This window comes from Scomber japonicus, chromosome 14 (assembly GCF_027409825.1).
Source record: "Scomber japonicus isolate fScoJap1 chromosome 14, fScoJap1.pri, whole genome shotgun sequence".
Taxonomy (NCBI): domain Eukaryota; kingdom Metazoa; phylum Chordata; class Actinopteri; order Scombriformes; family Scombridae; genus Scomber; species Scomber japonicus.
The window spans coordinates 9,811,053-9,825,935 of NC_070591.1; the positions used below are offsets into that span (position 1 = coordinate 9,811,053).

The 14,883-nt window shown below is 41.3% G+C and overlaps 1 protein-coding gene across 1 annotated transcript in view; it reads left to right on the forward strand.

The window, feature by feature from the left end:
* Positions 1-14,883, forward strand: part of LOC128372679 (homeobox protein Meis1) — an 83,732-nt gene that overhangs the window by 45,263 nt on the left and 23,586 nt on the right. The window contains exon 9 of the mRNA XM_053332804.1: positions 13,010-13,086. Within this exon, the coding sequence (XP_053188779.1) occupies positions 13,010-13,086 (77 nt within the window). The remainder of the gene's footprint in view (positions 1-13,009; positions 13,087-14,883) is intronic.

A 14,883-nucleotide genomic window follows, 5' to 3' on the forward strand; every position in this document is an offset into this window, starting at 1 on the left:
TGCCTACCCCCACGACATGCGCACACTCACACACACACACATGCACACACACATACTGTGCTCCAACCCCCACATTACCCCACACCTTGTAATGAAAACATCATCAATTACCCCTCTTGACAGGCCCCAGAGACCAAAGGCAGACAGCTCTCTTTGGGGGCTTCTCTTTGTGGACTGACCCTCACAGACACACAGACATGCTACTCATACACTTGCAACCATACCACAAAGGGCATACGTGCATTGTGTGTGTGTGAGTATGTATTAAAAGCTGATTGGCTGATGACCCATCTTTTCCATCAGGGTAGATAGCGATCCATGGGAGTGGATAGTAGATAGTACGACCGGTCCATCTGGTGAGGGTGTAGGGGGCAGGAAGTGTGTCTGTATGTGTGAATGTATTTGTGTGTGTGTGTATGTGGGGTACTGGGGGTTTTGATGGAGGGGGGGTGGGGTTATGGTACGGCCGGGGCAGAGGGAAGCCATCAGTCCTGACATGGACCCCTGAAAGGCCATCTGTTTCATGATTGATGGATGAAATGATGGATGGACGAGTAGATGAAGTAAGGGATACAGTAGGCTGACGCATAGCAGATGAAGGCAATTTGGAGGAGATCTATCAGTTTGCAGAAATATCAAGGTGGAACTGGTATTTTTTGCTTTTTATGATATTGGATTAATTCTTCTTTGACTATTGTTTAGAAAATCAAACCACCTATTTACTTTTCTGATTTAGTTTCTTCACTTAAAATCAGTTTCCCAGAGATTTCCTTACCCTGGTACGGATGTGGTTTATGTATCCTACTTTATACCTGCCAGTCCACCTTAATGCATTTCAGAAGTTTGGGTTTTCATGGTGTTCAGTGACAGTTTCAGAGGTGTTTCCAACCCTGCCAAGACTTTGATTCTGGTAAAACATTGCATACTTGGAATTTTTTAAAATAGCTCTTGTATAAATATCAAATTTAAATAGTATTGGAGCATTTCCATCAAAACCTGTCTGTATGGAACTCCTATTGGTTGAATCTTGGTTACATGCTACATGGACATAATTCTTCTAATTTGTTTGAAATTTCAGTTGGTTGGGTTTTATCACATCACATGTCAATCATAGAAAAACCTTAATGGCACAGAAGAAGAATGTTCCTTGGCTTCAAAAATCTCAGAAAGATGATATGAACATTTTATACCAAAGAAGAAAGCAGTCGACCCAGACACCCCCAAGGTAATTTTGTGTGTGCTTAGTTGGTGATTGTTTTTTCTTGTCAGATTTTTGTCATGTGAGGAAAGTCACACTAATCTCATAGCAGGCAGTCCAGGTGGTCTTGTGCGAAATGATGTCTGTGGACACGCATGTTAGGCAGTATATTACCTTTATCCCTTTACATTTCTTTAAGCCTTTTAATTCAGCGTTTTTCTCCCATTCTCGCCTCTCTGCCTCTTGTATCGTTTTACTCCTCCATTTATAAGCCCTCAAGGGCAGTTAACTTTTAATTCATGTCACCTTTGAACTTTTTCAAAATGTCTGCTATAGATCTAGACGAAAAGCAAGCACATGTGCGTGTGTACGTGTGTGCGTGTGTGCGTGCGTGTGTGTGTGTGTGTGTGTTGTTCTGGCCTTAGTCAGGGGCGGGTCAGTGTGTTTCCTTGAGAACGTGAGAACTTTACAGACCCTCAAGGTCGGTCAGTAGCACTGGAGGGGATCACCAGTTGCAAGAGATCTAATATAGCTTTGTAGAACACACACACACACACACACACACACACACACACACACACACACACACACACACACACACACACACACACACACGGATCAGCTCATGTTCAAATTGTAGGCACTTCTTATTTGTTGTTTTTATAAATTACTCTATTTATTTTTACCAATTGTGAGAAAAGACAGACACAGAACCTCATTTTGGCTCAGCAGGCTAAAACCTCATGTTGTAAAATTAATTGTGTTTAAATCATTAAATATCAATGTGAGGAAATATTTAATGCCACCCTTTATTTCTCAATTACCTTCTCACTATCATAATCACCTCCCTCTTATTTTCTCTTTGTCATCCTTCTTCTTCTCATGTCCCCCTTCCCCCAACCCTCATATAATTTCATAGTTGGGAAACTATGAAACAGTTCAGTGTGTGGTTTCATTGTTGTACGTCAGAGTGATTGATGGCTTCATGCTGGAGCTGTGTTTCACACTAGTTCTATTTTTCATTATCGGCTGTATGTTATAGCCTAAGTGTGTATGTGTGCATGGATGAATGTGTGTGACTGCAGGGTGGACAAAGGCCCAATAACTCAGATATGTGAAATCCTTCTTGGTTTGGTACCCTCTAATCAGTTTACAATCATCTGCAAATCCGAAGAAGAGGCTCACTCTCATCCCGCAGACACACACAACCCACACCCCAGAACACGTAGATACATACACACACTTTTACATAGGCCCACAGCAGTGACGTTAGTGCCTGGGTGGGGTGTGGAGTTCCCCACCATCACTGTGGTATTTATTGGAGAGTGAGTGGCAAGTTGGAGTGTGGAAGAGTCAGGGAAAAATATTGTCACAAGTCTGTGGTTAGCTTGATGGAATGCTTCTATCCAACACTTCAAGATCAGCAATGTTAGCAGTTTAGCCACTCATCTCACTGTAAGCAAATATGTAACCTCCAAAATACTTCCCTTTTTCATTTAAAACCCCTCAAATGAAGATTTAGCAGTAAAAATGTTTTTACCATCTTTCAAGTAACAGAGTTTAGCATAGCTTCTCTGTGTAGCATGATTTTGTTCAGCCAGTGATATATTAACTCTGCTAAGTGTGAAATCACATTAGCGCTAGCTGTTAGCCATTATCCATTAGGCTGTGTTTGGTGATCCAGAGGATTGTGGGATCTTTTCTGGCTGGAGTCAGCAGCTCAATACCTTTTACTTATAACTGCAGCAGCCTGCCCTAGATACATTTGGTGTGTGAGTGTGTGTGTGTGCATCTGTGTGTGATTGCATATTCAGTTGTGATATTATTTGTATATGTCAGCTTCATGTCTCTTTTGTAAGTGCTAAGTGTGAGTGTGTGCATGCCTTTGTGGCTCAGTCCATGCGTGTGCTCGATGGATCCTGTGGCTTTGCCGTCGTGGTAATCAGTTTGCGCGTTGGCTGAACTAATTTATCAATTCAGTTCTTCCCACTTGTACTCTCTCCCATGCGTGAACCTTCTCTCTTTCCCCTACACTCTGGCTCAGACAAAATACTTCTTTCTGAAACACCATAAGGGTCTCCTATCTTTTATGCATGCCTTCTGCCACTGTGACTTCTCTGTCTATCCTTTCTTCCATGACTCCTTGTTACTAAATTTTTCTATAACATACAGCCATGTTGCCTAACATTTGAATGGACTTGAACCACAATATCATAGCAATATTGGTGTTCTTGTGCTGTTTCAAAGGATTGGAGAGAGAGATGTGATTTATAGATAAGATATCATGTGACATCTATTTATAACTCATTATTTTACATGTACTTGTGTAGTTTTCTGCATAAAACACTGGAAGGCTAATGATGCATAGAAAGTATGGTCATAGGCTGGTAGTGTGTTTACACTTGGGTTAGGGTTAGCCAGGTGACCCAAGTTGCCCCTGTGGACACGGGCGATCAGGTGTGTGGTTGTCTGCATGGCAATGTAAGGGCATCTGTGACACACACGCGCACACACACACACACACACACACACACACACACACACACACACACACACACACACACACACGTACGTAAGCATGTTTGTGTGTCAGGATGTGTGTTTGTGTGTGTGTCCAGTGGAGTGAGAGAAATCATAGCTAGTGAACCAGGTGGTGAATGCAGAAAGGCAATAACTCATGGTGGAGAAGTTGGGCAGAGCTGAGGGCTGGGAGAGGGGATGTGGTGGGAAATCCCACGTCAACGCACACACACTTTCATTTTTCTCATTTTTCACTGTCCTGTTTTTCCTTTTTCTTTCCCTTCTTTCAAATGTGTTTGTGTTCCTGATACCCTCACATCTTTCCGTTTCAATACTTTGTCTTTCAACACAACACATGTATTTTACATTACGTATTTTTTTTTTTTTAGCTTTCTTCTTTTTCCTCTCCTTCCAATCTTTCTGTGGCACGCTGTTGCAGTGTTAGTGATGGCGTGGGGGAAGTGAACAGGGCTGAGGGTGCTGCTCACTTGTTTGTTACGACAGATTAAGTCATTGATTTGTAAAAGCGGTGCACTGATGGAGAAGGCCCTCTGCTGCTGAAGATGAGGAGGGAACGAAAGCAGGAGAATAGATGGAAGCATTTGGCCGAGGAGAACCAGGCAACATTATTGAAAGTGATGTGAAAAGACGAGAGTTAACAGTTAAGAGAGGAATTAAGTGGTGGTGGAAGAAAGCAGGGGAGAAAAGGACGCAGCGAGAGATAGTTTAGCCAAATGCTAAATATAGCACAGAGGGATGGAGGGGGTGCGTGAGAAAGATAGGGAGATAGAAAAACCGGATGAAGGAGGGAGGGGCGTAGGTGCACTTTGAATGACAAAGATGTCAGAAAACAGACAGAGGAAGGAGGTAAAGTGAAGTAGCTTCATCTTTCAATAGCATGGCCTGCGTCCTCCTTCCCTCTTATACTTGCCGCTCCAAAGAGCATAAGGGAGCAATTGTGAAATACCTTTACCTAGTTTCAGCATTCCCTCAACCCAGGTTCTTTTTACCCCCCTAGGGGCCAACGGTGAGTTTCTAATTAAAACGTCGGGGGGCAAAAGGGTAATTATGATAATAACATAATAATATCGCTGGGGTTATTAGAATGTTCTGTGGTCCCCAAATTGCTTCCTCAGAGAGATCAGATTTCAGTGGCATTACGTAAAGTCGAATTTCCTTGAAAGTCAGGTGAAATGAAATGGATTCCCTCTTGGTCGTGGTGCAATCTGAGAATATGATTCCCTCTTGTATGTCATGAACATTGAGTCTAAAATAAGCCCTCACTTACTTACAAGTTCAATTTAGTCCAAGAGTTTTGTGTGGTTAGGTTAGTCTACCTGTTTGTTTATTAGTTTTTGTTTTGTTTCTTTGAACTCTCCCGTAGCAGCACTTTGTTCGCTGCGGCCCTATGTAACGAGCTCTGTGTATTGTAGATGTGTGTGTAACAAGAGAACATTTGTTTTTAAGCTTAGAGATCATTGCTAGCTCCAAGCACTGTAGCTTGGAGCTAACATGCTGGTGCTCTGAGGGGCCTCCCGCTGTTCTCTCTCAGATTTCTGTGATACCTGACTGGGATGAGGCTGTGTGGATCCCTCCTACTCCCCATATATACACCCCCTCCATCCCAGGCAGCCCTAAGGCTCCCCACCTCCAGCTGTGGCTGCCGTTCACTGCGCCGCTTGGTGCAAGTACCGATTGCTTTGGAGTGCCTCCCCTCGCTCAAATAGGCGGTAATTACGGGCTTAAAGAGGTTTAGTGGTCCAGCAAACTACATAATCACCCCCTGAATTAGCCCCAGCTCATCAGCCTCAGTCCAACGAGCAGCGCTTACCACTAGCACTAGCTAGCATACTGCACCCCCTCTTTATTGCACAGAGGGAAGCACAGCAGCAGGTGTTGTGCAACATCCGGCCCCCTTAATAAATTTAGCCTCCCCTGAGCTGGAATAGGGAGGACTAATGAAGCACGCCCTCGCTCTTAGTGAAAGCAAGCGGAGAGTACAGACACCACACATTCAGCAGACAACATCAAATGCTTTCCTTCAGTATCAACAGACCTCACCCTTTACATTCTGTTAAACACAACAATGCAGTACTTTGTTAAGACTTGAGACTTGATATTCATGTGCATACACGCCATAAGCCTCAGTATACACATAGGCTAGAGACCCACCCAACTGTAAAGCACACGGATGGTTGTCCACACCCTCGAACTGCTACAGTAGTGGCTGTTGCCCGACATTACGTTACCTGCCGTAATAGTTTTTAAAAAAGCGAATGATGCTAATCATCAATTATCATAGTGGAGAAGCTGGTAATGCTGTAGCCTACATTGTCTAATCCAGTTTGTACGAGAGCTTTAATGACATACTTTTCACCCTTTTCCTCACCAGCTAACTAGATTTATCTCATTCCCATAGGCAAGAGCACTGTGAGATTTCCCTAAATCAACAAAAGCTGTTTTTCGAGAAGGAAAATGCTCATTAATGAATGAAAAGCCTAAGAACATCTGTTTTTTTTCTCCATTTTCTTTATCTCCAGAAGAGATGGAGAGATTTGATGACAACATTTTTTTTGAAAGGGGGTGTCTTTGTCTTTTCTGGTGTGTACATCGAAAAAAGAAAAAAGTGATGGTGAATTATTCATGGTATAAGATTTGAGATGGTTTAGCGTAGTCCAATGCCATAAAAATGGTTGTTTCTGATATTTTTGCGCTTTACATCACTGAGACAGGAGGCGTGTATTGTGCTCAGACTTTGCAGAGGGCACTCTGAAACTCTCATCCTGTAGTTGGTTCATATGAGTCTCTCAAAAGATCTGTTTTTGCTCTGTTTTGTTATTTTGCATTGGAGCAGCCTGAATCAGAGGAAATTAGGTTAGGGGTGCTTTGTTTTTTTCTGTTGTTGTTTTGTTCACTCTCACTCCCTTTTCTTTTTTCTTTAATCCCCCCTTTCTCCCAGAGCCAGGTTTGTTGCTGGGTCCCTGCTCCCTAATGAAGTCAAAGGGATGTCAGTCGATGCCACCTACACAGAAAGGAATTTGAAATGGCGTAGCTCTCACAGCGCAGCGTGAACACACACACACACACACACACACACACACACACAAACACACAGAGGATGAAACTTCCACTGAATGAGCAAGAAATTTTTGAAATTGGAAGCTTGTTGTATGAAATACAGCAGGCTTACAGTTTGGAAGGCTTGTTTTAAAGTCTGCACATGCTCAGGGTTCTGGGCATTTGTTGTTAGCATAACAATGTGCTTGCCTCCCCAAATATTTAAGGTAATCTCATACACGTCTGGCAGGAGCAAAGCTACACTTCCAGTAAACTGTGTGTTCATGAGTGTGTGTGTCAATGTGTGTGTAAGACAGTTTGGTATGATGCCCTTCTGGCCAAAAAGGCCCCCGGATTAGCCGTCAGGCATTCCTGATGGGCAGCTCGGTTTCCACAGAGATTTGACCTGGGAACAGTGAGGGGAAGAGACCTGGCCAAACTAAGGTTTTTTACCTCAACTGCCATGCCCCCGTCAACAACCATGAATGTTGGTGTTTGCTATAGCCAGCAAAGTGTTTCAGGAAGTAGGAGTTTACAGTGTTAAGACAGTTAAGTCTCTGTTTTAAGTGAGCCGAATAAAAAGGATTAACCCAAAATATCTTATCACGGGAAGTATCCTAAATAAAGTTGTTGTACATAAACAAATTGTTTACTGGGACTCATTGCATTTTCTGGCATCCGTTGCCTTTTGGCAAATCCTAACCATCTGCCAGTAAAGTAAGCTAACTCAAAATACCATTGACCCATGTCTGTTATCCACAGATTGTGTGGTGTCATGGCCTCTTTTTGAGCAACATCACATGACTGTGACAACATATGATTTTCCTCTCTCTTATTCCTCTCTCCATCCTGTTTCATGGTTGCTGTTTTATAAAGGTAATGTGGCGTGTCAAGCCTTTTTTAATGGGATGCACACAGGCCTGGGAAGTGCGGCTTTAAATAGAAATATATGCACGATAACACCATAACACTAATGGCTAAGGAACGGGATGGAGTAGACTGTGGCTGTACTGAATTGGTTACCAAGGGTAGAGAGTCACACACATAAAGATGGAGATGTAATAGTAAAATGCAAGGCTTTCATTTAAAATGCAGTATATATGATTTGAAATATTTAAACACAGTTATTTGAAATTTATCAATTCATTTTACTGAAATGCGAGTAGGGGAGTTGTCAAATTTTGCAAAACTGAAGTGTGTAAAGGTTTCTGAATTTTAATATTAAGGTTTTTTTTCCATCTTTAAATCAAAAGTAAATTAAAAGTAAAACATTTTGAGTGGTGAGGAGGAGAAACAGCTGGAGAGAAAGAGAGAGAAAGGGAAAGAGAGCTGTTTTTTGCTGAGGAGGCAAGATGAAGAGAAGGGAGAGAAGCAGGAACATAAAAGACATTTCTGAAATAGCCCTCCCCTCGTGGTGAACTGGAGCATCCCCGGCAAAAGAGTGACTCAGGCTCCTGTTTCTTTCTCGCTTGTTTCTTTTCCATCCTCCTTTTATCACTACCAGGAGACTAAGTTGAAGCTTTATGCAGTGTAACAGTTTGAAAAATAAGAATTAGGGAGCTAATACCCTTAGGAAATTCATTCTTTCTATGTCTATAAAAGTTTTAGTGAGTTATGTTCCTTCAAATGAGATTAAGATTTTGGTAGGACAGTTTGTCCCATAAAGGTCAAAGGTTCAATTTGCACAATAGCCACGTGTCTTGTCAAAGTGACCTTGAGTGTGGCACCAAGCAAATAGCTGCTCCCATATTGTAATCCGCTCTAGTTTCAGGTTTCTCATGAACAGAAATGCAGAGAATCAGAATCTCTTAACTCAAAATTTAAAGATTTTAAGTTACTTTCTTCATATTTAGTCACACAAAGAGAGCATATTTTACAGAACTGTATCATCATCCAATCCTAATAAAACTTTTGTTCCAAGCTAATTTTTAGTTGTTTTATTGGGCAATAAAAATTAACATATGCAACCTATAAACTCATTACTGTTGTTTTTGTTCCATCTTTAATGCACAATTAACAATTGTAATGGTTGAAGTTTTTTCCTACCCCTCTGCCTAGAATAGTTTTCTCCTGGGTTAGGCATGGGACAGAGGGAGTAAAGAGGGGTCTTGCAGAATATTTATGCTCTTATCTCTTTGTTAAACCCCTGGGGCTCCAGATATCCATTTCCATGTCTCCTCCCCTGCCTCCTTCTTCCTTCTCCCTCTCTTTTCCCTCTTCTCTCCCTCTATCTATCCCTCTCTTGTTCTTGTCTGAGGGGTCAGAGAGGAAGACAGTCAGACAGGGAGGGGATGTTACTGATGCTCTGTTACTCACCCACTCACACACACACGCACGCACACACACATGCACGCACACACACGCACACACACACATACACAGAGATCCATGCACGGCTGAACTTACTCGAAGCCCCAACAAGCTCAGTGGCTCAAATGAGAACAAACACACACGCATACACTCACAGTCTAAATGTCCGTGCACAGATGAACTTGCTAACAACATGAATACATGCGAAGAAAAGATCAGACAAATGGTCAAACATAGCACAACAGACATTCACACGCACACCCACGCATGCACGCTCATACATACACACACACGCACTTGGATTGATAAGACACACAGAAGAGAGAGAAGCAAAACCACACACCCCTCCTGGCACCCACATGCTCAGCAGAGAGCAGCGAGCAGGGTGGAAATTCTCATGAAAGGAGTTGTATATTTGGAGAAGACATATCATTAAGATAGGCGGAGGGAAGAGGGAAGGGAGGGAAGGATGCGCAGAAACTTTCCATCTGCTCTTTTAAAGAACATGTTATTGCTTTTCTCACTAAAGGCCTTTCTCTCTCTCTCTCTCTGTCTCTCTGTCTCTCTCTCAACCCGCTGAATCACAGCCAAAGGCCGTTAAGACACCAAGAATCACTCACAGACAATATTAAAACTGGGCGACTTGTTGCTGAGCAAGAAGCTAAATCACAGTGTTTTGACAGATAGGAGCTAATTTGGCGGTTTAGAAAAAAGGAGGACAAAAACAGTTTTAATGTACTGGCTTTCTGGTAATCTCTTCCTGGTAACTCTTCCATTATGTGTGTGTCATTTTCTATGTGAAAACTCCAGCGTATGTAGCACTTTTAAAGTTATAATCGGTGTAGTATGCTGTGGTTGGAAGATGTTTTCAGATCCATTGCTTAAACTAAAGGAGCAGAGAGTCCTGCAGTCACAATTTCACTTGAGTAAAATAAATATTATCAGCAAAGTACTGCTAAAAATGTACCAGGGTAAAAGTACATGTTATCAACATCAGAATGGACCCTGTCAGTGTTATATTATTAAATATTAGACTGTTACTGATGTGATTTATGCTTAAGCAGCAGTTTCATGTTGGAGCTGGAACTAATTTTAACAAATTTATACACTATTGGGCCATTCAATCTGTGACATAATCATGTTATAAGTACAAGAACCTCAAAGTGTAAATATACTCAGTTACCTTCCACTGGCAGGATGTGTGTCGCAGAGAGTACACTCATGCCAACACGCACATTTTTTCCCTAGCTCTACTGTCTGAGATTGAGATTGCGTGTGTGTCTGTCTGTGTGTGACTAGTTGTGTATATCTTTCTGTCTGCGTGTGTGTGCTGGGAAGCTAGAAGGAGGGAGGCATTAAAACAGGGTGTATTTGTGCTGTATTGTGGCCCCTGGCATGGCCGCAGCCCCCCGATATCACGAGGCAGACACTCCTGCTTCCACAGATCTACGACACGTAGAATGGACACATTTGTCTTTTCATCTTCAATCATCTTTGTTTGTTGAGAAGAAAGACTTTAAAGACATGTTACTCACATGATTAGCTTTAATATGTCAGCAGTGTGTGTGCATGTGTCTGTGGATTTGTTGTCTATATGCAAACTGCAATATCAAGACATCAAATGACACAAGTTTCTAAAGACTAATGCTTTCTTGCTTTCAACACAGACACTACACACAAGGGCAGTCGAGTGGCTCTGCCAGATTTCCAGTTATTTTAATTCTGATATTATCTGATCAGTCTACAGTATGGAAGATACTTGTGCATGCGCGCGCACACACACACACACACACACACACACACATACACATAAAGGCACATAAAAATGGAGTGGACACAAATTTGGCCGAAGGCGACAATGCAATTATAACTCAGCGCATGAAATTAGCCTCCTTGTGTTCCCATTCCCCACAACCAATCACATGGACAAGGAAAGGCTGGGAAAAAATCAGTCTCCTCTCTTTCTCTCAGCTGGGTTGTCCCAGCCTTAAACACAATCATGTTCATTATGCACTGAAAAAACTGTAATGAAAAAATGAAAATGCTGGCGCCGCACTGATTTTGCACGTCTGATTGACTATTAAGTGTGTGTGTTCTTGTTAGACATACAGTATATATTATACAGTAGTCACATGTAAAGCCACTATTGTTCACTATAACATGAGATACATGTAGCTGAAAACACACATTTAGCCACACACTTATTTTGTTGTGGATTTGCAAGTTTTATGTAATAAAAACAAAGATGAATGTGAATTTAAATGAATGTTTTACATTTCTGCATATGGCAGATGCCATACCACTGAAATTGTTCTCTTTTTGTATTTAAAGAAAGTAAAAGTTACCTAAAATATTTTTCTTATTGACACATTGTTTGACATATTGTTTGAAATGATACACAATGTATATAGCGAATTTTCTGACAGTGTAAATTTTTAATTTCACTGTAATGTTACATAAATTACTGGTTAGTACATGATTTTTTTCTTTTGCAGAATTGATTATATAGCAATATTTTATGATATTTATGTGTCAGTTCTTCCTTTCCTAAATATATACATACCATTTTGGAATATACACATTTCTCCAGTTTGTGCTCTCCCCTCAGCAATCTATTCTCTCCCCCGCTCCCCTTATCCTCCCTCTTCTCCTCCTTTTTTATGGCCTGCCTATGGTGTTCAGCACAGTCCATGTCTTGTCTCCGTCATGAACAGGACATTGTCCTCCACGAACAAGGCTCTGTGCAACTGTGATACCCCCCTCTCTAATATAAATCAACACAGTCCCCGAGTTCACATTTATCCAATTTATTCATTCTATATATTTAAACAGGTGGCTCGACTTTAACTGTTCTCAGCTGGCTTCTCGAGGAGGGAGTAGTTTTATTTAAAGACTGGGACTTGAAGTCAGTTAGGGTTGACTTTACAGCAATTGAACTGATGTTTATCATGCATTTATGTGTCTTATTTATGAGTCTTCAAATAAACATAAGATAATAGTAAAATAAGTTATCTTGCAAAACATCTAGTTTATACAAATTCCTCGAAGTGGCAGCCTCTAATATCAAGATTATTATATTATAATTTGAATTAGCTCTGTGTGAAAATGTATTTACACTGAAGGAATTTAATATAAATATTCTCCTGCTGATATGTAAGATTAAAAGAATCAAAATTAGATTAAATGACTTGAGGAGGGTGGTTATGTGTAACTTTATAGAAAATCATAGTCCTTTGTTAAACTGGTAGTGAAAAGGATGAAACATTGAAGGTTTAAGCTTTCCTACTATCACTGCAGTTTGATAGCAGAAATGATTCCAGCAAAGTGGCAAACTTAACACAGTCGTGTTATTGTATCAACTGTTATGGATAAAAGCAACCAGCAGCAATAAAGACAGGAGATTTTACATTGTGTTGTCTGTATTCCATCAGGTCAACGTTACATATTCCCCGTTCTCTGATTACATATGCAGCAGGGTGAAAGGGGGGCCGCCGACGTGAATATATTTGTGTAAGAGGCTGCCTAATTACCAGAGCTGGTTCTCCACTTCACTTAACTTTCTAATTGGCTTGCCTTTTTGGCTGCCATTAATTACAAGATTTCATATTCCATTAATGATCGAGGGAGAGAGGCACGTTAGCGTGCACATACTCACACACAGTACTTACAGTATACATCCAGACATACACACACATACTGACACCTACGCACCAGTGAGCATGAGCACACATCTCATCCTCTACCTCTCATTACGCAGTATGGTTCTGCCTGTGTTTCTGGGTATGTGTAAACTGTGCAAATCAAACCCCTTTTTTTCAAGTGAGGGGCTTGAAACAAGAAACAAGAAGTTTCTTGAAACAAGGAGCTTCATTAAACAATTTATGGTCAGTCTTTTTTCTTACATGTTGTCTTTCTCTTCTGCAGCATCCCTACCCATCAGAAGAACAGAAGAAACAGCTGGCGCAAGACACAGGCCTCACCATCCTACAAGTGAACAACTGGTAAGTCATTTCAGAGTTTACATGCAGTCGATTTCAGGGGTTTGTTCCCCCAGGCTATCCCACTTCTTAATGATTGGAATTAATGCCTGCACTCCACCCCTTTTTTTCACACACACACACCACTTACCGAATCATCCTCACCTAGATCAATCCATCTAAAGAGATATGGCCTGGAGTGATTTTCCAAACCAACAGCCTAACCAGCCCAAACATGAGCATCCATGTTAATTAAGAGTCAAACTATCATCTGAAAACATCCAATAAAATCATCCAACATGCACAAGTTATACAAGAATGATTACTGGAAAAGTGGTAGCTCTGAGACTAATTACAGGGTTTATACTTTGACTGACTTATTTTGGGGTTTGTGGCTTTTTCTACCATTATCTTTCACTGTGATTAACATTTGTTTTAATCAGCTGGTGAACATCTCATTTAACATTTATTCTCTCTTGATAAAACTTTAACATTTTTTCCCAGTTTATGCAGCATAATATCATTGCAGTCAGCTTAACGTTTTCAGAGACAGTTTAACATGCACTGTAGTTATTTCTACAGATGACAATGACAGATTTGTATTCAAAAAGATATGAAAATCTCTAAACTTAAATTAGCAGCTACTTATTATCCTCAGATCAGTATGCTATTAAAATAATTGATTGGGTGTTCAATGACTATATGTGATTTTATACATTACTATTTAGTATTTCTTCATAACACATTTAACATTATAAGTTTCCTTGTTAGGGAGGAGTTTGGTTCAGAAGTGCAATGCCTGCTTGCTAACCTGCCTTTGCAAATTAATTCCCTGTAAGTGCCAACTAGCCTGTTAATTGGACACAAGCATGACTTGCCGGGGCCATAAAATAAGGTTGCTAACTAGCCGTTTTAACCTTAGGTTGCACTGTAAAAGGTAGAAAGGGGCCCTATGTCCTTGTGCGGCTAGTCTTATCAGAGAGATGGCTATCAGCACATGCTTAGTGTTATTAGCCATGTCTAATTAAAGGGGCTGGAGTCTGGGCAACTGAGGCAGGGCCCAGGCAGAGGGTGTTTGATCTGAGCGGCCCTTAAAATAATCCTTGAAAGTATCAGTCAGTTGCTAGGTACGAGCATGAAAGTGGAGACTGCAGAGAGGCAAAGAGCAGCAGAAGCGAGAGAGAGAGACAGAGTCGAAGAGCCAAACGGAGTGAAAAATAGATGAAGAGAAAGAGAGAAAGATAAGGAGAGAGGGAGAGAGAAAGAGATGAGACATGATAAATCCCCATTACCAGCAGTCTAATGATGTTAACATTATTCCCAGCCATTGTTCAATCTGAGACCTTAGAGACAGACGTTAGATTAGGGTATGGTGTATCAGTCTATGGAGAATTCATTTTATACTGGGCCAAAAACAACACACGCACATGTACATACACACACACATACGCACACACACACACACTGAGCCTCCTGACCAGAGGGAATCCTGTAGAGGTTATCAAATCACGTGACCCCCCCTGAAATCCATTGGGGATCAATTCTTACAGCTGAGATAAAGGCAAGCTGTGTGTGTGTGCGTGTGCGTGTATATGTGTGTGTGTATGTGTGTGAGCGAGAGTCAGACAGAGAGTCACATGAACAGTAGCTTGGTCACTTAAGGCTGACTGTGTGCTCTCATTTTGTTTGTTATTTTTATTGGTAGGGGGATAGCAACACACCCTGAAGGTGTGTGTGTGTGTGTGTGTGTGTGTGTGTGTGTGTGTGTGTATTTGTGCAAGACCAACACACACTGTGTAAATCGTGGGAGGTTAATCTTGG